Source organism: Grampus griseus (genome assembly GCF_964374135.1).
Source record: "Grampus griseus genome assembly, chromosome: X".
Classification (NCBI taxonomy): Eukaryota; Metazoa; Chordata; class Mammalia; order Artiodactyla; family Delphinidae; genus Grampus; species Grampus griseus.
The window spans coordinates 1,392,737-1,416,869 of NC_138999.1; the positions used below are offsets into that span (position 1 = coordinate 1,392,737).

Consider the following 24,133-nt stretch of genomic DNA (forward strand, 5'->3'; position numbering starts at 1 on the left):
CAAGCAGGACCCGTAGCCAGCACGTCGGCAAGTCAATAATCCCTCAGCTCCAAACGGAAGTTCTCCCTTGACAAGACGAACAACTGCCTTGCATTCTGCCTTGGTGTCCTAGGTTTAACACGACGGAGGAAGATGGAAAGAGAGACCACCCACCAGGACCTCTGAAAGTATCGTCAGCTAAGAGGAGTCTGTCCTTCCACGAAGGGAAGTCAGCAGAGACAGCCCGGGATGCGGCAGGGCCGCCTGTGAATTCCAGCCTCATCCAAACACCTGCTACAGTTGGTCACAGAAGCACGGCAAGGGTGCCGGCTGCCTGTAAGGGGTCCCAGGACACACACTGAACATGCTAAATGTTTAGTGAAAACCACATCAATGCAGGACAGCATATTTATAACATGACATCTCACCACAGACGTGCCACAACCAACGATATACGAGGATGTGAAGACACACTTATGAATAAAAGAGTGAAAAACTGCCCCAAAGTTAAGTTTGGGAAACTCAAACCAAGACAGCTATGTTCACAAGACAGGGCCGTGCCCATAACGTGTCAATGATTACTGTGTCTCCAAAGCAAGGTCAGGCTGAAATAACGTGAGCCTTAAAAGGTTAAGGATGGGGCCTCCCTGGTGGCGCAGTGGTTGGGAGTCCGCCTGCCGATGCAGGGGATGTGGGTTCATGCCCCGGTCCGGGAGGATCCCACATGCCGCGGAGCGGCTGGGCCCATGAGCCATGGCCGCTGAGCCTGCACGTCTGGAGCCTGTGCTCCGCAATGGGAGAGGCCACAGCAGTGAGAGGATCGCGTACCGCAAAAAAAAAAAAAAAAAAAAAAAAGGTTAAGGATCTATCCATTGGAGAGGGACAAATGGTGTGTGCTGTGGGCTGAATTGTTTTCCCCCTCTTCCCATAACAGAAGAGGTTATGCTGTGGAGTCCTAACCCCCAGAACCTCAGGATACAACCTTCCTTGGAAATAGGGTCTTTACAGAGGTGATCAAGTCAAAATGAGGTTGTCTGGGTGGGCTGCAATCCAGTATGACTCGTGCCATAAAGCAAACTCCAGAAGCTGGAGAGAAGCCTGGAAGAGACGGAGCCTGGGCGGGTTCCTCCCAGGGCCTCCACGAGGGACCCACCCTGCCTAGCCAGCCAACCTCGATCGTGGACTTCCAGTCTCCAGGACTGTGAGACAGTAACTTTCCGTTGTTCTAAGGAACCCAAATTTCTGGTCCTTTGTCATGGCCGCCCCAGGAAACTCATACAGTAACCACTGTTTTACAAAAGCAAAAGTTACTTGGGAACTGGCGGTCCAGTGGTTAGCACTTCGCACTTTCACTGCGTGGTCTGAGTATGATCCCTGGTCAGGGAGCTAAGATCCCACAAGCCACACGGCGTGGCCAAGAAAGAAAAAAGAAGAAGTTACTTGGTACAAACCATAACAATGTGGACTTCACTGATTTACTCCACTGAAGAACAGAGAAGAGAGAAAGCCGAGAAAAATAAGGAGACTTTTCTACGTTCAGAGGAAGTAAGCCCGTAAGATGTGAGTTTCTTGTGGGGAGAGGAAGCCATGAGAAGAGTGTGCTTGTGAGGAACCCTATGAAAGTCCCCTCTGAGCTCTGGTCTGTAGCTGCACCTCTGTGGACAGAGCCACAAGACCCAGGGACATGCAACACTTGAACCCAAAGAAGCACCTTGGCTGGTGACACAGCACGTAGCCTAATCCTGCATCCCGAGGGTTCTGTTAACTTTGCCACTAAGAGCAAATCTTAATCTCTTGATCTCTTCCGAGGTCAAGAGTCAAGATGGGGGACTCGCTTTGGTTTGGGTCCAAGGAGAGGAGGTAGCAGGGTACCATTTTCCTAGCCGAGGGCAGCCCAGGAAACAGCTGCCTGCATTAAGAGGGGAGGGTCCAAGGACAAGCAGGACGAGCTGTCCCCGGGAGAGGTGCAGAGGGGTCTTCCCGTGCGGCCACCCTCAGGGCTGGCACACAGCTGGGGCACCTCTGATGCGACCCCCGCAGAGGGTCCCTTGGGTCCCGAGGTGCCCATGGGTGCAGGAGGCTGAGCACGGAGACAAGTCAGGGTGCAGGGTGGGTAGACGACCGACACCACGGCACATCACCTACAGAATGCCTTGCCCACATCTGTGCCCCTGACGGTTCATTTCACGTGTCCACGCTCAAGTGTTTGGTCCAGTGCCAGTCTAGATGGTGCCAGGAAGTTATTTTTCAGAGGAGATGAACCATGAAACCAGTAGCCTGCGTGTAAAGCAGGTGAACCTCGGCCATGTGGGTGGGCCTCGTCCTATCAGGTGAAAGCATTCCGGGGAAAAGAATGAGGTTCCCCCAAAAGAAGAAGGGATTTGGCCTCAAACACCGCAGCATAGAAATGCTACCTAAGTCACCTAGCCTTTAGGTTCAAGACTACGACCTAAGTCACCTAGTCTTTAGGTTCAAGACTACAAACGTCACCGCTTCCCTGAATCTCTGGCCTGCTGGTCAACCTTGTCAGCTCCTCCAAGCATGGGAGGTAGTTTCTGAAAACAAGTCCAACTCTAGTGGGGAGCGGGAAGGGGGAGGGGCAATATAGGGGGAGGGAAGTAAGAGATATAAACTATTATGTATAAAATAAGCTCCAAGGGGACTTCCCTGGCAGTCCAGTGGTTAAGACTCTGTGCTTCAGCTGCAGGGGGTGTGGGTTCAATTCCTGGTCAGAGAAGCAGGATCCCACAAGCCACACGGTGCAGCCCAAAAAAAAGAATTTAAAAAATAAAAAAATAAGCTACAAGGATATACTGTACAGCACAGAGAATATAGCCAATATTTTACAATAACTGTAAATGGAATAGAACCTTAAATTGTGACTCACTCTGTTGTACACCTGCAACTTATATAAATTATATAATATCTGTGGCAATTTTTAAAAAAAGATGCAACAGAGCTTTGTGCAGTTGATACCTTTAAAGAAAAGTCAGTCTCTCCCTCTCACATATACGTAAATTATAACTATACATATAATTATAATTGCATAATTACATAAATATTGCAGATATATTTTATATCATTTACATATTATATATAATTAACTATTATAGATATACAAGTATTAAATAAATTCAATATAATTTTTTTACTTAAATAGTATATAGCTTTTTCACCCTCTTCCCACTAAATATAACTTTTTTTTTTTTCTTTTTTAACCAAGCTGTCCACTACATCACAAGTCTTGTTCACTGACTACAATTTTCCCAAGATTCCGCCCACCTCTTCCACTGGAATTTCTTCTGTAGGAGGAGGGACTGAGTGCAGCCGGGCAGAGGTGACAAGCCCTCTCGTGTGGAACAACCCACCTGGGTTTGGAACACTTCATGCTTTTACAAGTGATTTATGCTTGACAAGAACGCTCCTTACCCAAGCCAGCAAATCAATCTTGGCAATTAACCGTCATCACCAGCGGTGTCTACATCAGGTGCGAGCCAAGAATTCACTCTTTTTTTTTTTTTTACCCGGAAAGGCAGCATGTTTTTAACCCAAGTGGTTCTCAAATGTCAGCATGCATTAAGAGCCCCTCAGAGGGCGTGTTAAACTTCCCAATGCCTGGCCGCACACCCTGAGTTTGGCTTGTTTTGTTTTGAACACGGTTTTAACGTTTTAACAGTCTATTGTCAAGCCTTTAAAATAGAACAAGCGTGAGTTAGGCTCTTTTGGTTTTTTTAAAGGTAATTTTCTGTATGTTTATTATAGAATGAAAAGGCTGTATGTGGCGTGGTCTCAAGTGAAATATACACTATAAGGTATATATAAGATTTACCTGGAGGGGGCAGGTTGCTAGGAAATACCCTTTTATTGTCTTTTTAAACAATTTTGATGGCAGTAGAGTTGCTTTACAATGTTGTGTTAGTTTCTGCTGTACAGCAAAGTGAATCAGCTGTACGTATACCTATGTCCCCTCTTTTTTGGATGTCCTTCCCATTCAGGTCACCTCAGAGCAGTGAGGAGAGTTCCCTGTGCTATACGGCAGGTTCTCCTTAGTTATCTATTTTATACATAGTAAGATTTACAGTATTGTGGTAGTTTCAGGTGTACTACAAAGTGATTCAGTTATATATATGTGTATACATGTGTGTGTGTATACGTACATATATTTTGTCAGATTGTTTTCCCACCCTCAGAGTTTTGATTTCACAAGTGGTGGCTGTGTGGTCTGAGCATCTACCTGTATCATCCATCACTTCTCAGGTGATACAGATGCTGTTGCTCTGGGGACCCCACCTTGAAAACCACGGTCCTAAACGGTCTCATCCCCTTTGGATAACCATTTAGGGGAAAAAACGATAACAACGAGATGCCTTTGATGTGATTCGACATAGGAAATGTAAACAAATACAGGAGGGCAGTTATCACCGCTTCCTGACACACTCACTCCTGCGGGCCATGAGATTACTTCTCTGCAAATGTCAGAGTTTTGTGCGATGCCATAAAAAGCTTCATTTTAGAAAAAGGAAGCTACGGTGCACACATCTGCGTTCTCTCTTGCATATTTCTACACCCGTATTCAAAGGAGAAAACGACAAGAATATTCGTGAAAGAAGCGCCCCACCCCATACACGGGTCCCCTTGTCACGATGCTGGGTTTGTTTGTTTTTTTTGCGCAGTACACGGGCCTCTCACTGTTGTGGCCTCTCCCGTTGCGGAGCACAGGCTCCGGATGCGCAGGCTCAGCGGCCATGGCTCACGGGCCCAGCCGCTCCGCGGCATGTGGGATCTTCCCGGACCGGGGCACGAACCCGCGTCCCTTGCATCGGCAGGCGGACTCTCAACCACTGCGCCACCAGGGAAGCCCACGATGCTGTTTTTCACGAGCCAGCATCATGCCCCCATCAGATGCAGGAAACACTTGGCGATCCTATACCCTCTGCAGACCCTGAGCCTGGACCCATGCGGATGAGAGAACCACTCTGTCCAAAGACGCCCCTTTGAGGGACGACTGGACCCCAGGAGTTAAAACACAGGGTGTTGAGTCCAGGGGGAGAAGCAGCCGCATTGCTGTGTGAGTGCTTGAGGCGACATTAGACTCTCTAGAGGCTCAGGGGCCTTTTCGTTTTCTTCCTTGCTATGCACGCCCTGTGCGGAAAGCACCGGGTTGGCTCAAGGGCTACGCACGCCTACGTGCTGAGAAATAAACGGGGACAACTCAGAAACGGCAGCGAACGAAGTCAGCCCGTTAACTCCATCAGGACCCCAGAGCGCCCATGACACCCATCCTGGCCCGGCTCAGAGGCCACGGGGCTGGTCCTCCACGAGACCCACACACCCTGAAGGTCTCCTTCAGCCCCAGCACAGGTGACCCACAAACTGGGGGCTGAAAGCCACAGGACTTCATCCTCCCCCAGTCCTGGAGACCAGGCGTCTGAGACAAATAGCACAGGACAGCACTTATATGTGGAATCTAAAATATGACACACAGGCACTTATCTACCAAACAGAAACAGACTCACAGACACAGAGAACAGACCTGTGGTCGCCAATGGGGAGGCGGGGGGGGGGAGGGGAGGGGAGGGGAGGGGGAGGGGAGAGGAGGGGAGGGGGAGGGGAGAGGAGGGGAGGGGGAGGGGAGGGGAGGGGAGGGGAGGGGGAGGGGAGGGGAGGGGGAGGGGAGGGGAGGGGAGGGGAGGGGAGGGGAGGGGAGGGGAGGGGAGGGGAGGGGAGGGAGGGGAGGGGAGGGGAGGGGAGGGGAGGGGAGGGGGAGGGGAGGGGGAGGGGAGGGGGAGGGGAGGGGAGGGGAGAGGAGGGGAGGGGGAGGGATGGACTGAGACTCTGGGATTAGCAGGTGCAAACTGTTACATTTAGGATGGATAAACAACAAGGTCCTACTGTAGAGCGCAGGGAACTCTACTCAACATCCTGGGATAAACCATCATGGAAGAGAATGCGGAAAAAAACGTATATATGTGTATAACGGAATCACTCTGCTGTACACCAGAAATGAACACAACATTGTGAGTCAACTATACTTCAATTAAATAAATTTTTTTAAATATATGCTTCTCAGTTTCCTCAAGTGTAAAATGACGATAATAATAGGATTTACCTCAAAGCATAAATATAAATAGACTGATATGGATGTGTGAGTGCCAGTTAGCAAACAATTATTAATACGGGCAGACCTCACTTTACTGCGCTTCACCGATACTGCATTTTTTTTACACACTGAAGGTCTGGGGCTGCCCCGCGTTGAGTAAGTCTCCTGACGCCGTTTTTCCAACATCATTTGCTCGCTCTGTGTCTCTGTGTCACATTTTGGTCATTCTCGCAGTATTTTAAACTTTTCCATTATTATTCTATTTGTTACAGTGATCTCTGATCAGGGATCTTGGATGTTACTACTGCAAAAAGATTATGACTACCTGTAGGCTCAGAGGATGGTTAGCCTTTTTTAGCAATGAGGTATTTTTTAATGAAGGTGTGTACACTGTTTCTATAGCCATGATGCTATTGCACACTTACTAGACTACAGTGTAGCGTAAGCATCACTTTCAGATGAACTCGGAGCAAAATATTCGTGTGACTCGCTTTACTGCAACATTTGCTCCACTGCTGTGGTCTGGAAGCGAACCCGCAGCATCTCCCAGGTCTGCCTGTGTTAGTCAACACAGCTTTCACCTCGAGACACGTTGATTCACAAACGTTTGGGGCTGTGAACCGCCATCACCTGGGACGAGCACCCTGCCCAGTGCGTCGTGGTGACGGGTCACCCTGACCGTCCTGGCAGCACTCGAGACCCCTGGCGACTGGCACCCACCTGCTCTGAAGGTCGTCCAAGTTCAGTTCCCCGACGTAGTGTGTGGCTGAGGACACGGTCACCACCCTCGCGCTGCAGCCGGGGGCACCCGACTCCCGCAGGGTGTCCAGGAGGAGGTTGGTCAGCAGGAAGTGCCCCAGGTAGTTCACACCAAAGTGCTCCTCAAAGCCGTCCTCGGTGGTCCCCTGCGGCACCATCATTACACCAGCTGCGGACACAGGAGGGTTCACGGACAGTGAGATGGGAGGAAATGGGATGAGGATGGCAGGAGATGGGAGGAGGCGGGATGGGATGAGGTGGGGGGAGGTGGGATGGGAAGAGATGGGATGGGATAAGGTGGGATGGAAAGAGATGGGATAGGACGAAGTGGGATGAGATGAAGTAGGATGGGATGAGATGGGATGGAATGAGGTGGGATGGGAGATGACATGGTTTGGATAACATGGGATGAGATGGGATGGAATGAGGTGGGATGGGAGATGAGATGGTTTGGATAACATGGGATGAGATGGGATGGGAGGAGATGAGATGGGATGGGAGGAGATGAGGTGGGATGAGGTGAGATGGGATGAGGATGGAAGGAGATGAGATGAGGCTGGATGGGATGGGGTGGGATGAGGTGGGACGGGGATGGGATGGGATGGGAGGAGATGAGGTGGGATGAGGTGAGATGGGATGAAGATGGAAGGAGATGAGATGAGGCTGGATGGGATGGGGTGGGATGAGGTGGGACGAGGATGGGGTGGGATGGGAAGAGGTAGGACAGGATGGTGGCGCTGCCCCCCAGGTGGATGGGGCACCTGCCCAGCGCCAGTAGGGTGGCTCTGGTCCTGGCTGCTGCCCCACCTTCCTGCCTCAGTTTCCTGCTCTGTACACGGTGGGGAAGATGCCAAAAGACCAACAAGACCCCTTCCTGCTCTCAAACTCTGCCCTTCAACGGCCCGAGCTTGTAAATGATGAAAAAACAGCAGGACCCCCCAGAAAGTGAGACAGTCCTGAGTCACCCAACAGTGTCCCCCGGGCAGATCACTGTTCTGGATGGGAACAGCCATCCGCAGATGCCAGGGGCCTGGTCTGAGGCGGGGGCAGCACGGCTGGGACACCAGGGGGTGACGCTATCCTATGGTCCACAGGCAGGTGGACAGAGCACTGATCCCCAAACTCACGTTGCCACAGCAGCCCCTCACTCAGGTGAACCCCACGAGTGAATTCATCCCTCAGGCGCCCTTTGGGGAACTGCAGGCCCCAGCAGCCAGCCCCTCGGCCATTGGTCCATAAACACATTTGTGAAGCATATCCTGGGGCTCCGTTCGTTCTACCCATCAGTTTGGGACACCCAAGCCTGCCCTCCGGTGGGGGGCAAAGGTCACCTAAATCCCTGTCCCTAAGTCCCTCCTACAGAGGCCAGGACACGGGTGATGGGCAGAACACATGCCCGGCCCATATGGTTCCATCTCCTAGAACGGCCAGCAGGCTTGCATGTGTGTTTGTCTATGTGTGTGTCTAGATGTGTGTGCGTGCTGCCTGCCTGTGTGTGTGCATTTTATTTGTGCATGTAATTCTGCATGTATTCGTATGCTTATTCTAGATGCATTTGTATATGTCCATGTATACATGTGTATCGCGTATATGTTCATATGTATTTGCACACACATGCACATGCACACATTTATACACATCCATGTTTATGCGTTTGTGTGTTTGCATGCACATGTGTTTATAAATGCCTATCAACATATGCATGCGTTTTCTTTTGCATATGTTGTATGCATGCCTATGAATTTGCATTGCAGATGCATGTATATGTACTTGCACGAGTGCCTGCATCTGCGTAACATGCATATGCATGTACATATGTGCACATATTTGTAAGTATATGAGCAGTTATTTGCCTATGTGTAAGTGTTCAGTCAACTATGCATTTGCACATGTGTGACGCATGCACACGTGCATTCCAGTTGCATATTCGTCCACATAGGCTTTTGTATTTACATATATTTGCATTTTCAAGTTGTTTTGCATATATGCATAATTTTATACACATACGCATATATATTTTTGCATGTGTGTATACATGTGTTTGTGCTTGCATGTGTATACACTTCTCTGGGTATATGCATTTACATATGTGTATATGTTTGTGTTGATATGTTTGTTTACATGGATGTATACACATATATTTGTATATGTATATGTACATTTGTATGTGGCTGTATATACATTTCTATATGTAATTCTCTGTATATGCATTTGTATATGTGTTTGTTGATGTGTGGGATTTTTTTTTTGTTTTTGGGGTTTTTTTTTGCGGTACGTGGGCCTCCCACTATTGCAGCCCCTCCCGTTGCGGAGCACAGGCTCCGGGCGCGCAGGCTCAGCGGCCATGGCTCACGGGCCCAGCCGCTCCGCAGCACGCGGGATCTTCCCGGACCGGGGCACGAACCCGCGTCCCCTGCATCGGCAGGTGGACTCTCAACCACTGTGCCACCAGGGAAGCCCGATGTGTGTGTATTTTATATGGATGTATTCGTATATGTATACATATATATTTGTATGTGCTTGTGTATGCATTTCTACATGTAATTCTCCATGTATGCATTTGTATATGTGTATGTTGATGTGTATTTTATATGGATGTGGATTTCTATATGTATATTTCTGTATTTGTATATGTGTGTGTATATATATATTTGTATGTGCCTGTGTATGCATTTCTACATGTCATTCTCCAAATACGCATTCATGTCTGAATAACTGTATGTGTGGACAGTTTTCCCAGCTGCACTGCAAGGCCCCTCCCGGGCCACACAGGCCACACTGCACGTCCCTCCACACTCAGGTCCCGGGTAGGTTTCACGACCCCGTACATCCCCACTGCAGGTTCTGAGGTTCCTGAGGCAAGAAAACATCTGATTCAGGCTCTGGCTTTCACAGAGCCAGCCAAGTGCTCTCGGTGTTGCAAGGTGGTAATATTAAAAAAACAGAGCTGTAGGGAGGCTGCGGGCTGACGGCAGCTTCCACAGACAAGGATGGAAGAGGAACCGTGACGGAAGATGGGGCTCCAGACGCAGACACGAGAAGACGGGGAGTTCAGGTGTGTGGTGTCTCACCTCACACGCATCCTGGCCACACCTGCCTCTTCCCTCCACACCCAGCTCTCCCCAGAAACCTCCGGACTGCGGAAAGTTTATCCCCTGCGCTGATGACTTTCAAACATCATGACTGTGGCACAGCATGGACGGAGGCCACAGACACGAGAAAAACGAGCTATACGTGTCTTAGGCACTCAGCGGAGTGTGTGTTCAAATATACCTACAGCCACTAAAATTCGATGAACAAAACAGATTGGGAGTTTGGGACTGACAGGTTCACACAGCTACATTTAAAATAAAATGCCTTTCCATTAAAACAACATAAAGAAGAAGTGGCTTGGCAAAGTTCACACAGCCAGGAAACTATAGAATTAGGTCAAAGGATGATTTTATTTTTAACTTTTGTATTGGGGTACAGTTGATTAACAATGTTGTGTTGGTTTCAGGTGTAGAGCAAAGTGATTCAGTGACACATATATGTGTATCTATTCTTTTTCAAATTCTTTTCCCATTTAGGTTACTACAGAACTAAAACCCATTATTTTAACTCTAAACCCTACGATTCTCTTTTTCCCCGGGACCATCATGTAACCAAAACTAGGTTTTCTCAGCTACAGACCTACATGCTCCAGCATGTCTGGTCTCTAAACTTGTGTCGTTCTGAGATGAGACACTTTGTTACGATTTTCACAGTCAAATGAATTTGTTGAGATTACATGATATTAGGCTCAAAAATATTCTAAAATGTTGTCTTGTAGTCAATAAAAAGTAAGGTATAAAAAAAAATGTTTCTGGACTTCCCTGGAGGTCCAGCAGTAAAGAATCCACCTTCCGGGCTTCCCTGGTGGCACAGAGAGTCCGCCTGCCGATGCAAGGGACACGGGTTCGTGCCCCGGTCCAGGAAGATCCCACATGCCGCAGAGCGGCTGTGCCCGTGAGCCATGGCCGCTGAGCCTGCACGTCCAGAGCCTGTACTCTGCAACGGGAGAGGCCACAGCAGTGAGAGGCCCACGTACCGCAAAAAAAAAAAAAAAAAAAAAAAAGAATCCACCTTCCGACGCAGGGGACGTGGGTTCGATCCCTGGTTGGGCAACTAAGATCCCACGTGCCACGCGGCACGGCCAAAATAAATGAAAACATTTTTTTTAATTTGAAAAATGTTTCTGAAGAGCATGCCAGGGTGCCGTTCAGAAGTCACCCAGAAGAAACACAGGCTTTTTGGTTGTCACGTGGACATAAGGTCTGGCATTTAGAGAAAACGCACGCACTTCCCTGGTGATGTGTTTCCTTGATCGCCCAAGTTAGTGGGACGAAGCTAGACCAGTGAGCTCTGTCAGTGCCTGCAGCGCAGGCAGCCCTCAGCGCAGGACAGACCCGTGCATCCAGGGCACCTGGCCGATGTGAGGCTGGTTGAAAGGGACAGCAGCCTCCAAGCAGCCGGACAACCAGCCTGCACATGCGTCTGACACCCGTTTCCTCGGGAGACGAGTCTGTGTCGCATTCCTCAAATCCTGGCAGCCTCATGCACTTTGCTGTCATGAGTCGAACGCAGTGGCAGTGACAATGTCGTACAACGTCCAAGGGCATATGCTCAGAAAGACCCCAGAGCTTCCGGTTTTCAGAACTCTGTCTCTCTGGGCACAGCCAGCTTCACTAGAGAAGGCTGGCAGTTCTGAGATCACTATTTTGGTGAGGAGACCGCACGTGGGGATCTGGTCGACCAGCTCAGCTGAGGCCAGGCGACGGGCAGGACCAGTTTCCCGCCACAGGAGAAAGCCACCCTGGACGTCTGGCCCTGGCTGACCCGTCAGACAACGGTGACCCAGGTGCAACCCCATGGGAGGACCAGAGTGATGACTGCCCAAAATGCAAGCACAATGGTTATTTTGATAGCAGCACTGTTGACGATAGCCAAGACTCGGGAGCCACCTAAGTGTCCAAAGACAGAGGAAGGGATAAAGATGTGGTGCATGTATACCATGGAATATTACTCAGCCAGGAAAAAGAATGAAATAATGCCGTTTGCAGCAACGTGGATGGACCTAGAGATCATTATACTTCGTGAAATAAGCCAGACAAATACTATAGGATATCACTTATATGTGGAATCTGAAAAATACAACCAACTAGTGAATATAACAAAAAAGAAGCCGACTCACAGGTACAGAGAACAAACACGTGGTTCCCAGCGAGGAGAGGAAAGGGGGGAGGGGCAGGATAGGGGAAGGGGAGTAAAGAGGAACAAGCTATTATGCATAAAATAAATAAGCTAGAAGGACATATGTACAGCACGGGGAACACAGCCAGTATTTTATAATACCTACAAATGGAGCATAACGTTTAAAAGTTGTGAATCGCTATATTGTATACCTGTACCTTATATAATATTGCACATCCACTGTACTTCAATAAATATAAATAAAAAATAAAAAAGGGGAGCCACTAGGATGGGGGGGTGGTCTGTGCACGCTGAAACGGTCAAGTCCAGGCGAGAGAGCTCCACCTCCTGGGACAAACGGGCAGCCACTAGACATGCCCTTCCAAGGTCAAAATCCATTGGAAAATGCCCCACATCACGGAGCAGGGGCATTTGAAGGGGATATGGGGTGAGCAGGAATTATGGCCTGAATCTGGGGGTGTTAACCCGCGGCGACTTCCCGGCTTCCACCTGGTGAGTTGAGGGTAACATTATATAATAAAAGGAAGCTGGTGGTGGTTGTTACTTCCTTACGATGGTCTTTGATTCCTTGGACGTTGACAGCAGAGAAAACAGCCAGGAGGCTCGGGTCAGCCAGACATTGGAACAGCTGCACCGACTCTGGATGTCACCCCGCTGGGGCAGAACAGCCGGACTCATCCGTGTCCATGTTCGCTGGGGCACCCGTGGTCCGGTTCGTGGTGACCTGAGCTGAAGGGCAACCCCTCCCCGATCTCCTTGAGGCTGTATGTATTCCATCCGCCCCACTCCGTGTTACGTATTTCCTAACGAGAATGTACAAGACAGGACATGTGCAGCAATGACGCAGCCCTGGGGACCTGCCAACACGGATCGTCATTGCATACAAGCTCTGCTGACAGATTCTAGCAGAAACTCACTGACCCCGAGCAACAGTGAGGATGCTCCGGGCACAGCACGAGTTCAAGGTGAGCTGGGAAATCATCACAGTCATCTGAGCAAGGTCTGGGCGGAAATAGCATCGTTGGGGAAAACATATTTTTAAAGCAACAGCAAGGACATCGCTGCCATGCACACAGCTGCCCACCCACCGTGTTCCAGAAGCATCTAGCCCATCCTAGGGTTCATCGAAGCTGTGTGAGGGCTACAGCCCCACGGAGGCTGGACCCAAAAAAAACTCCCGGGGTCCCTGCCCACGACTAAGCCCACGATAAAATGAGATGCTGAGAATAATCACGCCGGTTTCTTTTTTTTTTTTTTCAAGGTGGACCATTTTCTTAAAAAGTCTTTTATTGAATCTGTAACGATATGACTCCTGTTTTATGTTTTGGTTTTTTAGCCACAAGGCCTGTGGGATCTTAGTTCCCTGACCAGGGATGGAACCCACATCCCCTGGATTGGAAGGCGGAGTCTTAACCACTGGACCACCTGGGAAGTCCCTGGTTTCCATTTTTTAAGCAAAATGTCCTAGACAGCTCCCTGGGTAGCAGATCTAACTGCAACAATATTGACTGAACGTCTGGCGGGTGCTGAGGGAGAGATTTTAAAGGTTCGCCCACGTCGCTGCACTTGTATTTTTTAAATGGATAAAGGGACGATGTCATGTCAGGGCTTCACATGGTCATCCTCGTTAGTGACCCTCCGTGAAAACCGCAGCCTCTGCGAACTGACACACAGGAAAAGAAGCCGTAAAAAATATCTGCTAGGGACTGCCCTGGAGGTCCAGTGGTTGGGACTCCACGCTTCCACTGCAGGGGGCACGGGTTCGATCCCTGGTCTGGGCACTAAAATCCCACAAAGCTGCACAGTGCACCCCCAAAAACATCTGCTCGTTGGTGGATGGATTTGACTGGTGAGTGGACACACGTCTGTGGCCTGGAATATCTCAGCGTCACAGGTGGCTTCTACACTTTGTACTTGTGTTTTTTAAAAATTTTTCGGCTGTGCCACACAGCTTGTGGGATCTTAGCTCCCCGACCAGGTATCGAACCCGAACCCTGGCAGTGAAAGCACAGAGTTTTAACCAGTGCACTGCCAGGAAATTCCCCCACTGTTTTTACTTCTATAGATAATTTTTGCCTTGCATAGAAAAGCCAAGCCACTCGTCTGGAGGATGTTTCCAATCCAAAGAAAACGTATACGTTTTGTATCCAAGAAACGATAACGTGTACTGTTTGCACTTGCCTGCTGGGATGTGGGCAGACTCTCTGCACGGTTTTCGTGCTTTTCTAATGGATACTGGCCTGTGATGCTTGTTCATGGAGATGTATCAAATGTCTTCTTTGCCTGTATATTTCCATGCTTAGGTATTTCTAACGTTTATTTTTTTCCCCGTCTACTTCCATACACAGTGACGCACCGTGAAAAGTAAATGGCGTGAATGATATGTATATTATTATTCAAAATAAAGTCTTTCACTTAAAAATAAACCATGCGTTATTCCTTATAGAGAGGGGAAAAAAATAGATGTGTCCCAATCAGGAGAGGATGAGAGAGAGTTATTTGCCTTACGGGGGAAAAGAGAGGGGCAGGGAATGAGAGAGAGAAAGAGAGAGAGAGAGAAAGACAGACAGAGAGAGAGAGACAGAGAGAGATAAAGACACAGGGAGGGGGAGGGGGGAGAGGGGGGAGAGGGAGGGGGAGAGGGAGAGAGGGAGACAGGAGAGGATGAGAGAGAGTTATTTGCCTTACGGGGCAAAAGAGAGGGGCAGGGAATGAGAGAGAGAAAGAGAGAGAGAAAGAAAGACAGACAAAGAGAGAGAGAGAGACAGAGAGAGATAAAGATACAGAGAGAGAGAGAGGGAGAGAGAGAGAGAGGGAGAGAGGGAGAGAGGGAGAGAGGGAGAGAGGGAGAGAGGAGGGAGAGAGGGAGAGAGAGACAGAGAGACAGAGAGACAGAGAGAGAAACAGAGAGAGAGAGAGAAGGGTATATTGTAGCTGGTGCCCAATGGCTACATGAAGGTTTAAGTCCAGAACACGAGGAACATCTTAGAAAACTCTCGCAGACAATCCACCATCAGTCCAGGGCTGACCACGAAACCTGCCTCCAGAGCTGGGGTCTGCCGCAACTTTGGAATCCAGAGACTTTACCATCAGTGGAACTAAAAACGCAAAAGTAAAGACGTCTGGAAGCAGGCAACCAAGGCAGTCAACAGAGGAACGCAAAAATGTTCGGAAAGAAGGATAGAAGATTCTGGAAAGGGATGAGGGTTCTGAATCCACCTACACAACGCGACCAGGAAAGGAGGTGTCCATGTGTCTCGGGGAAAATCTATAGATGGAGGGAAGCCTGTGATCTGAGGCAGGACCAGGGGTGGCCATGAACCCAGGTGTTTGTCAGCCCAGCAGGACCCGGGTGCTGGGGCTGAGTGCTTAGGGGTACTGAACACAGTCACATCCTGGGCCAGTGAAAATGTCGAGCTTCAAAGAGCACATGAGTGTGTCCCAAATCATCCTTAAGTCAATGGAGAAAACACTGGCTAGAGCATCATGTGGACAGGTCCAAAGGTCACCCTCGTACTGTGTTTCCAATACTGTCATCTCCCTGTCACCACAGAGGACAGAGCGCCCCATGCCCCATGGCCACGGCAGAGATGCCACCGCTTACTGAGGATGTTTCCCCAACGAGCAACTATTCGCACTAGAAATACCCCCTGGGGACCCGCTATAAGCACAGCCAGGACACCTGGGGCCAGGGGATCGGAAACGCCCAGCTCTGTTAAGAGCTCCTGTGTTGCACTGTTTCCAAAAAGACATCCAAGTAAGGCAGCAGGAGCGTGCATCCTCTCGGGGAGGGTGCATCAAAAACAGAATCTCCCTCCCACCCAGAAAACCCTTCTGAAAAGGAGACAATTTTATCATTGACTCACTGTGAAAGCAGAGGACAATCAAAGAAATTGCAAAGACGAGAGGACATGTCACCCTCTTATACAGCAAAGTGGCTAAAACCCATCCCATTCACAGTCTGAGGATAAAACTACTCCATCATCACAAAGTCTATATATAATAGACGCTGGAGAGGGCGTGGAGAAAAGGGAGCCTCCTACACTGTCGGTGGGAATGTCAGTTGGTGCAGCCCCTATGGAGAACAGGATGGAGGTTCCTCAGAAAACTAAAAATAGAGCTACCAGAGCTACCAGCTCCAGCAATCACACTCCTGGGCATATATCTGGACAAAACTCTGGTTCGAAAAGACACACGCACCCCAATGTTCACAGCAGTGCTGTTTACAATAGCTAAGACATGGAAGCCACCTAAGTGTCCCTCAAGAGAGGAACAGATAAACAAGATGTGGTACGTAGATACAATGGAATATTACTGAGCCATAAAAAAAAAAAGAATGACATAACACCATTTGCAGCAAGATGGCTGGACCTAGAGATGATCATACTGAGTGAAGTAAGTCAGACGGAGAAAGACAAATATCATATGATATCACGTCTATGTGGAATCTAGAAAAACAGTAGAGATGAACTTATGTGCAAAGCAGATACAGGCACACAGATGTAGAGAAGAAACTTATAGTTACCAAGGGGGGAAGGCGGGGGATGCATTGAGAGATTGGGATCGACACGTACACACTGCTATATTTAAAACGCATAACCAACGAGGACCTACTGTAGAGCACAGGGAACTCTACTTAATACTCTATAATGGCCTATACGGGAAAAGAATCTAAAAAAGGGTGCGTACGTGTATCACTGATGCCCTTTGCTGTACACATGAAACTAACACAACATTGTAAATCAACTGTACTCCAATAAAAATTTTAAAAAAAAGAGCTCCTGAATTAAATGCTGGATGCATTTGGGTAATTAGAAAACCACTGCATCTTTGGACCCACTTCCTGGATGCTCAGCAAGGGCTTTGGAAGAAGGAGGCCCTTGAACAGGGACACGGGATGGGCAGCCTCCTGTACTCCTGTGGCACTTACGGAAGCCGGGTCAATCACGCCCAACAGCCCTGCGAGCTCCACCACCAGCAGAGGAGCGTCCAAGTGTCTTCTGCTCCCAAAGGCAGGAGGAGCACCCCGGAAAGCACGACACAGCGGGAAACGGTTCCCTCAGGGAGACACAAACCCCGGGAGAGAAACAGAAGGCGCTGACGGTGGTCCACACATATTCACATCCAACCCTCCAAGGATAAAGGCACCCACGGTGCGTCACCAGTCTCCCAAGAGACACATCCGTTGCCTCTTTCTCGGAGGAAACGCCGAGCACATAAATAAGGAAAGGATTCGGGCATCTGCGCCCCTACCCCGAGAACTGGGCCCCGACTCCCTGCTTTCTTGACCCCCCTGTCGGTGCCAAGGCCATGGCGGCCACTGCTGGGAAGACTGGCTCTAAGTGTACCTGGTCCCTGGTCCTCCATGCTGACTTAGGATACGAATTCACGAACGAATGAAGAACTATACCGAAAACTGGGCTCCTACGTACCTGGCCGGGCAAGCATCTTTGTGATTTCTCAGGGTTACCACGGACATTGATTTGGAGGGAAAAACATAATTTTTAGTAATTCTTGATCTTGAGAAATATATCCACGTGTGTTATGGGGACAACTCCTCCAAGGCTAAAACTGAAGTCCTGAGGGCTGGTGACAAATCTACCCGACTTCTGGCACAGGGATGGGAAACGAGATAAATCCGTATGGATGTGAACAAGTGATAAATACTGACCAGCTTGGCAGGACGCAATCATTCTTGGGTTAGATAAATCCTCAGCTTCTCTCCTGAGTTCCCCACAGCCAGAGAGAGGCGGTCTGGTTCTATTTATGTCACGCTAGCGAGGGCAGAAATATTCCGCGTCTGAAACACCAACGTTTGCAAAATCCTGATCGCTCTCTTCAGGAATAAAATTTAGAAATGCAACGCACGGAGTCTAGCGAGACGTGGCCCTTGGACGTCTTCTCTGTGGGACACAGCTGGGGCTGTTTTCCATGAGAGTTGATGGGTGAACAGGAGTTTGTCCTATTAACCCAACTCCTCTGAACCCATCACCTTGGGGCGGGGGGGTGGGGGGGGTCGGTAGTTAATATCCCAGAGGAGGGTCCCAGGCATATGGTTTTCAGAAACTCTGCAGACCCTCCTGGACACCAACAGTACCATCGACAGGGCTCCCCTCTGAGAAGTCCTGTAGTTGGGAAGCCCACTGGCACCTGCTGACTCAGAATCTCCCCAATATCGGTCCCTTCAGAACTGTCGTTTGAACACAGCAAAGACAGACCCTCGTGTACAAACCAAGCCACGAGATGAATGAGAAAATCCTTCACTTCCCCCACATCAGCTAAGTCTGCCCCGAGCCCCGGGCACACTGCGCTGGTAATGAATCCATTCTCAGTCTGGACTGGACCCTCCTGGCTAACCCCTGGCCCGAGAGGCATTTATCCCTGGAGCCGTCCACCCATCCTGGGTACCAGAGGGGGATGCCCCTTCCTAAGTCCAGGGGGTGCCAACACTCCTGTGGTCCCGTGGCATCTCTGAGAGACACAGAGGCTCTGCCAAGGAGGGATCCCCTTTTTGAGGGACCCGACAGCCTTCCTGCCCAGCACCGTGGGGACTGGGCATCCATTATGGGCACCAGTATAACCTCCGCCCCAGGGCACATCGTTCCTGAAAGTTGCTGTCTGAACCCACAGAGGCTGTTACTTCCAAGTCCTAAGAACCGGGCTCCTCCCTACAGGGACCCAGACGGGGTTCCGAGAAGCACCGTCCTAAGTCTGCAGAAGAAACCGCCCCAGAGGCAAGAATGTGCCCAACCCGGCCAACAATTTGAAAGATAAAGGGTACCACACGACAGGAGCAAACACCACGTGTGATTTCGGCCAATCGTCCTGTAGGAACTGGACTCCCATCTCCGACTCTGGGAAATGGCGTTCGGAGGAGTCCGGGCTGGGAAATTCCACGCGTGGCATTTAATTTAATCGCACCTAATGATGCCGTCTTCTCTTCACACGACCCTGTGTCACACTGTAAGAGGCATTTTCTAGGGTCAGGCATTTCACAGAATAAGTCTTTGTTTAACGTTTGTCTCCTTGGCTAGAGAATGATTTGCATGAGGTCAAGGGCTCTTATCACCGTATGGTTCCTGCGTATGATTCACCGAGATGGTGGGTGTGGTGGGCAGAACAATGTTCCCCAAAATGTTGTTTTAATCTGTGGAACCTGTGACTATGCCACCTGACCTGGCAAAAGGGAGTCTGCAGATATGATTACATTAATGACCTTGACCTGGGGCGCTGACCCTGGGTGAGCCCAGTGTAATTTCACAGTCCTTTACAGCAGGGAGGCAGGGGGTCAGACTCAGAGAAGGAGGTGTGAGGACAGAAGCAGAGGTTTGAGGGAGAGGGCTATGTGAAGGTGCTGTGGTGCTCGCTCCGAAGATGCAGGAAGGGGCCATGAGCTAAGGAATCTGGACAACAAAGCTGGAACAGTAAGGAAATGGATTTTCCCAAGAGCCAGTGTCCTTTAGGGGCTCAGGAATCCCACACCGGTTCTGTCGCCTTGAGGTGCCTCTGGGGCACTGACCAAAAACAAGAGGTGCTGAGCTCAGAGGAAAGATCTGGATGAAGGAGTTAAATCTGGGCTGAAGGTCAGCCAACGTGCAGATCAGATTCTCTGCAGAAAGAAGAGAGAGGGTGTGAAAAGAGGGTCCAGCGGCAAGCCTCCCAGGTCCAAATGCAACTCTGTCCTGGTTTCCAGAGGAACGTTATCTGCCTGAGAGCCACGCAGGCGGGGTTTAAAATCTGCAGAGAAAAGGAACACGGGACCATCGTAGGATGACTGGAGTCATCTCAAAACTCAAGGGCACTACAGATAAATGCTGGAGACGGTGTGGAGAGAAGGGAACACTCCTGCACTGTTGGTGAGAACGGAAGCTGGTGCAGCCACTATGGAGAACAGTATGGAGGGTCCTTAAAAAATTAAAATTGAGCTACCATATGATCCAACAATCCCACTCCTGGACATGTATCCAGAGAAAACCATAATGTGAAAATATCCATGCACCCCAATGTTCATAGCAGCACTATTTACAGTAGCCAAGACATGGAAGCAACCTAAATGTCCATGGACAGATGAATGGATAAAGAAGATGTGGTACATATATATATATATATATATATATATAATGGAATATTACTCAGCCATAAAAAAGAATGAAATAATGCCATTTGCAGCAACAATGGATAGACCTGGAGATTATCACACTAAGTGAACTAAGTCAGACAGAGAAAGACAAATATCATATGACAGCGCTTATATGTGGAATCTAAAAAATTATACAAATGAAGTTATTTATAAAACAGAAACAGACTCGCAGACAGAGAACAAACTTATGGCTACCAAAGGAAAAAGGGTCGGGGGGAGGGATAAATTAGGAGTTTGGGATTAACAGATAAACACTACTATATATAAAATAAATAAACAACAAGGACCTACTGTAGAGCACAGGGAACTATATTCACCATCTTGTAATAACCTATAATGGAAAAGAATCTGAAATAGCACATATATGTGTGTGTGTGTGTGTGTGTGTATCACTGAGTCACTTTGCTGTACACCTGAAACACAACATTGTAAATTAACTACACTTCAAGTAAAAAAAAGAGAGCAAAACAGTCAACAGAGCATTGTATATAAACTAAATAAAATTACTTAAAGTGCTTTCCCTTTAAAAAACAACAAAAACAACAACAAATTGGGCTTCCCTGGTGGCGCAGTGGTTGGGAGTCCACCTGCCAATGCAGGGGACACGGGTTCGAGCCCTGGTCCAGGAAGATCCCACATGTCGCGGAGCAACTAAGCCCGTGCACCACAACTACTGAGCCTGTGCTCCAGAGCCCGTGAACCACAACTACTGAAGCCTGCGCACCTAGAGCCTGTGCTCCGCAGCAAGAGAAGCCACAATGAGAAGCCCGTGCACCACAATGAAGACCCGACGCAGCCAAAAATAAAATGAATAAATTTATTTTTTAAAAAACCCCAGCAACTTAAGGGTGAGGGTGAATTATGGAGAACACATTGATGTCTTGCCTACGGTATTCTCCCCAGAGAGCTCTCTCCACTGCAGCAAATATTTCTCACTAAAATTCTGTTGACCCAAAGCGGAGATCTGTTGCAGAAAGGCATCAGATTTGGGATACATCATTTTCCCTACTTCCTGGCAGATGGAAGGCTGTACTGAAACTGCAGAAAAGACCCTCAGTGGATATTCAGTTCTGTTGTGCCTGTGTCTATAAAACCTCAGGAATCCTGCACGATGGCAGCACACGGGGCACGCGCTGCCGTTACCGATTCCTGAGGGTGTTAAATGTAATGTGGAAAGAAGGTGTGTGGCTCCACACGTCTCCACGGCCCCTCTGTGTAACCCACCTGTACACGTGGCAATCTATAATGTTGTCTTTCTAATCAAGGACGACACAGACAAACGCCCACGAAAGGAACCCCACCCCAGGGCTGAGGATCCCAGGTGGCCATGTCCTTGGAAAGCGTTTATTTCTGCAAAGAGGTCTAAGGCATAATCGTTTTGGCGAACTTGAAAGATATCAACCAAGCGTACATTAAATTCATTCTGAACCTTCCCAGAAGAACTGCCAGCATTAACGACACGCAGAGTCCTTTCCCGGGCTAAGGAGAGGGAAATGGTATTAGTTGTAGGTGTTTCATAGGTACCCACACATCAGGAATAAAGACACAGACCTACTAGAGAATGGACTTGAGGATACGGGGAGGGGGAGGGGTGAGCTGTGACAAAGCGAGAGAGTGGCATGGACATATATACACTACCAAACGTAAGGTAGATAGCTAGTGGGAAGCAGCCGCACAGCACAGGGAGATCAGCTCGGTGCTTTGTGACCGCCTGGAGGGGTGGGATAGGGAGGGTGGGAGGGAGGGAGATGCAAGAGGGAAGAGATATGGGAACATATGTATATGTATAACTGATTCACTTTGTTGTAAAGCAGAAACTATCACACCATTGTAAAGCAATTATACTCCAATAAAGATGTAAAAAAAAAAAAGCCACAGATGCATACGTGTAGCTTTGGAGACACAGTTTATATCCCATGCATTTCCCTTAAGTGGGAATTTCTAATTAAACAAGTGAATTGAACAGCAGTATCTCTATCTGACCCTGACCGCCAACCCCATTAGTATTACGGGAGAAAGATAGAATACGCAAGACAAAGAGAAAGGTGAGGAAATGACAACAAGCAGATCTCGGGAGCCAGAATCAGATGGACAGTGTCACAGCCTCAGGAGGAGGAACAACGCTCCCTCGCCTTGAGATGTGTCCACACATCCCCGGCATTACGCGTTGGGTCCCTCAGAAAAAGGGGCACCAGCAAAAGGGAGTTCGGAGAAGGGATTAGCTTAGGGATGTTTAGATGCGAAAATGACCCTGGATTATCCACGGGGGGCTCCGTATAACCACAAGGGTCCTAGTTTTCTCTGCCATCCAAAATACGAATAATTTGGGACTTCCCTGGCCGTCCAGTGGTTAGGACTCAGTGCCTTCACTGCCGTGGCCCTGGGTTCAATCCCTGGTTGGAGAGCTAAGATCCCACAAGCCACGGGGCGCGACCAAAATAAATAAATGAATCCATAACATTGCTTAAAAACACTGGAAAAGAGAAAATCTTAGAGACAGAATAAAAGACATTAAAAAAACCCAAAATACAAATAATTTGACAAATGTTCTATCTATCTGGGAAAAAAGTATAGTGGCTGTAACTCACTGTTTACGTCTATTCCTTTTACTGTATTAATTAATTAATTTAATTATTTTTGGCCACGCTGTGTGGCAGGCGGGATCTTAGTTCCCCAACCGTGGATTGAACCCGTGCCCCCTGCATTGGGAGCACAGAGCGTTCATCACTGGACCGCCAGGGGAGTCTCTACTGTATCGATTTAACTATTTACCTCCTTTATATACTGGATTCTCCACGTCTGAAAGCAGTGTGTTAACTTCTACCAGCAAAAATGTTTTCCAGGAGGCTTACAATAGTTTTCGTTCTCTATATTTATTGTTTGGAGATGTTAAACACTGTGTTTCTCTGTGGAGAGTTTGGACGAACTTTTATGAAACAAGTTGCAGCAGCGGAAGAGAGAAAGAGGCGGGGAAAAGGGCAGGAAAGTGAGAAAGCAGACGTGTTTCCAACGCTCCTAAGAGCTCAGCGCGGCTGACAACAGGGCTCTGGGTGGTCTGCGGTCCGGGGGCGGGTGGAAGGCAGGGGGAGGGGAGATGTGGACTCCACATGTACGTTTGAAGAGTGCTGGCTGTACGGATGACATCAAGAGACAGTTGGGCGTGACGGTCTGGAGCCCAGATAATGATTGTCATGGAAACACGCTGAGGCTTTAATAACATAACCCTTGTGACAACATCCAGCCCTTTGCATGTCCCTCATACATCTTAGCCCAAGTGGACCTGTCCAAGTTATCAAATCCACGGGACACATCGTCCCACTTTACATCATTTCAAAGCAACGTCCTAAAATTGATTATTCTGAGGACGAAAGCCAAACGCATCAGTGGAACCAAACAGGGGCAATAATTGCAACATATATGTCCTTGGGAATCCCGCTTTCCCAAGGGACCGCTAGAGCGCGTGTCTGTGTCTGAATTAACCTCTGGATTTCACCAGAACTCACCGTTATTGACCAGTACATGCAGTGGGATTTTCTTCATCTTGAACCTCTGGACGAACTGCTGAATGGACCTCATGGACGCCAGGTCACAATACAGAAATTCCACTGGAGAAAGACAAAAACGCGTGGTCACCCTCCAATTTACCACAGATGCTAAGACGATTTCTAAAGAGGTTAACTTCTATCCCTCCTGGGAAGTAACACCGGATTAGAGGAAAGAGGAAGGTCCAACATACGCTAAGAAGACCCTCTGTGAGTTACGTCCTTGACGATGCCCTCTTTTTGAGTGTGGGTGGGACTGTGTCCTCTTATACGGCAAAGATCCTGGGATGTCACCCCTATGACTGTATTTCATTACATAATATTCCCTCTTGCAAGCAAACTAGAGGAAGAGAGATTCCCTTGCTGTTCTGCAAGAAATAA

At 48.7% G+C, this 24,133-nt stretch overlaps 1 protein-coding gene across 1 annotated transcript in view; it reads right to left on the bottom strand.

The window, feature by feature from the left end:
- LOC309839703 (polyprenol dehydrogenase-like) overlaps positions 1-24,133 on the bottom strand; it is a 192,746-nt gene that overhangs the window by 27,630 nt on the left and 140,983 nt on the right. Inside the window, exons 4-5 of the mRNA XM_082681596.1 lie at positions 23,714-23,815; positions 6,800-7,007 (exon numbers count right to left, since the gene is read on the bottom strand). Coding sequence (XP_082537722.1) covers positions 6,800-7,007; positions 23,714-23,815 — 310 coding nt within the window. The remainder of the gene's footprint in view (positions 1-6,799; positions 7,008-23,713; positions 23,816-24,133) is intronic.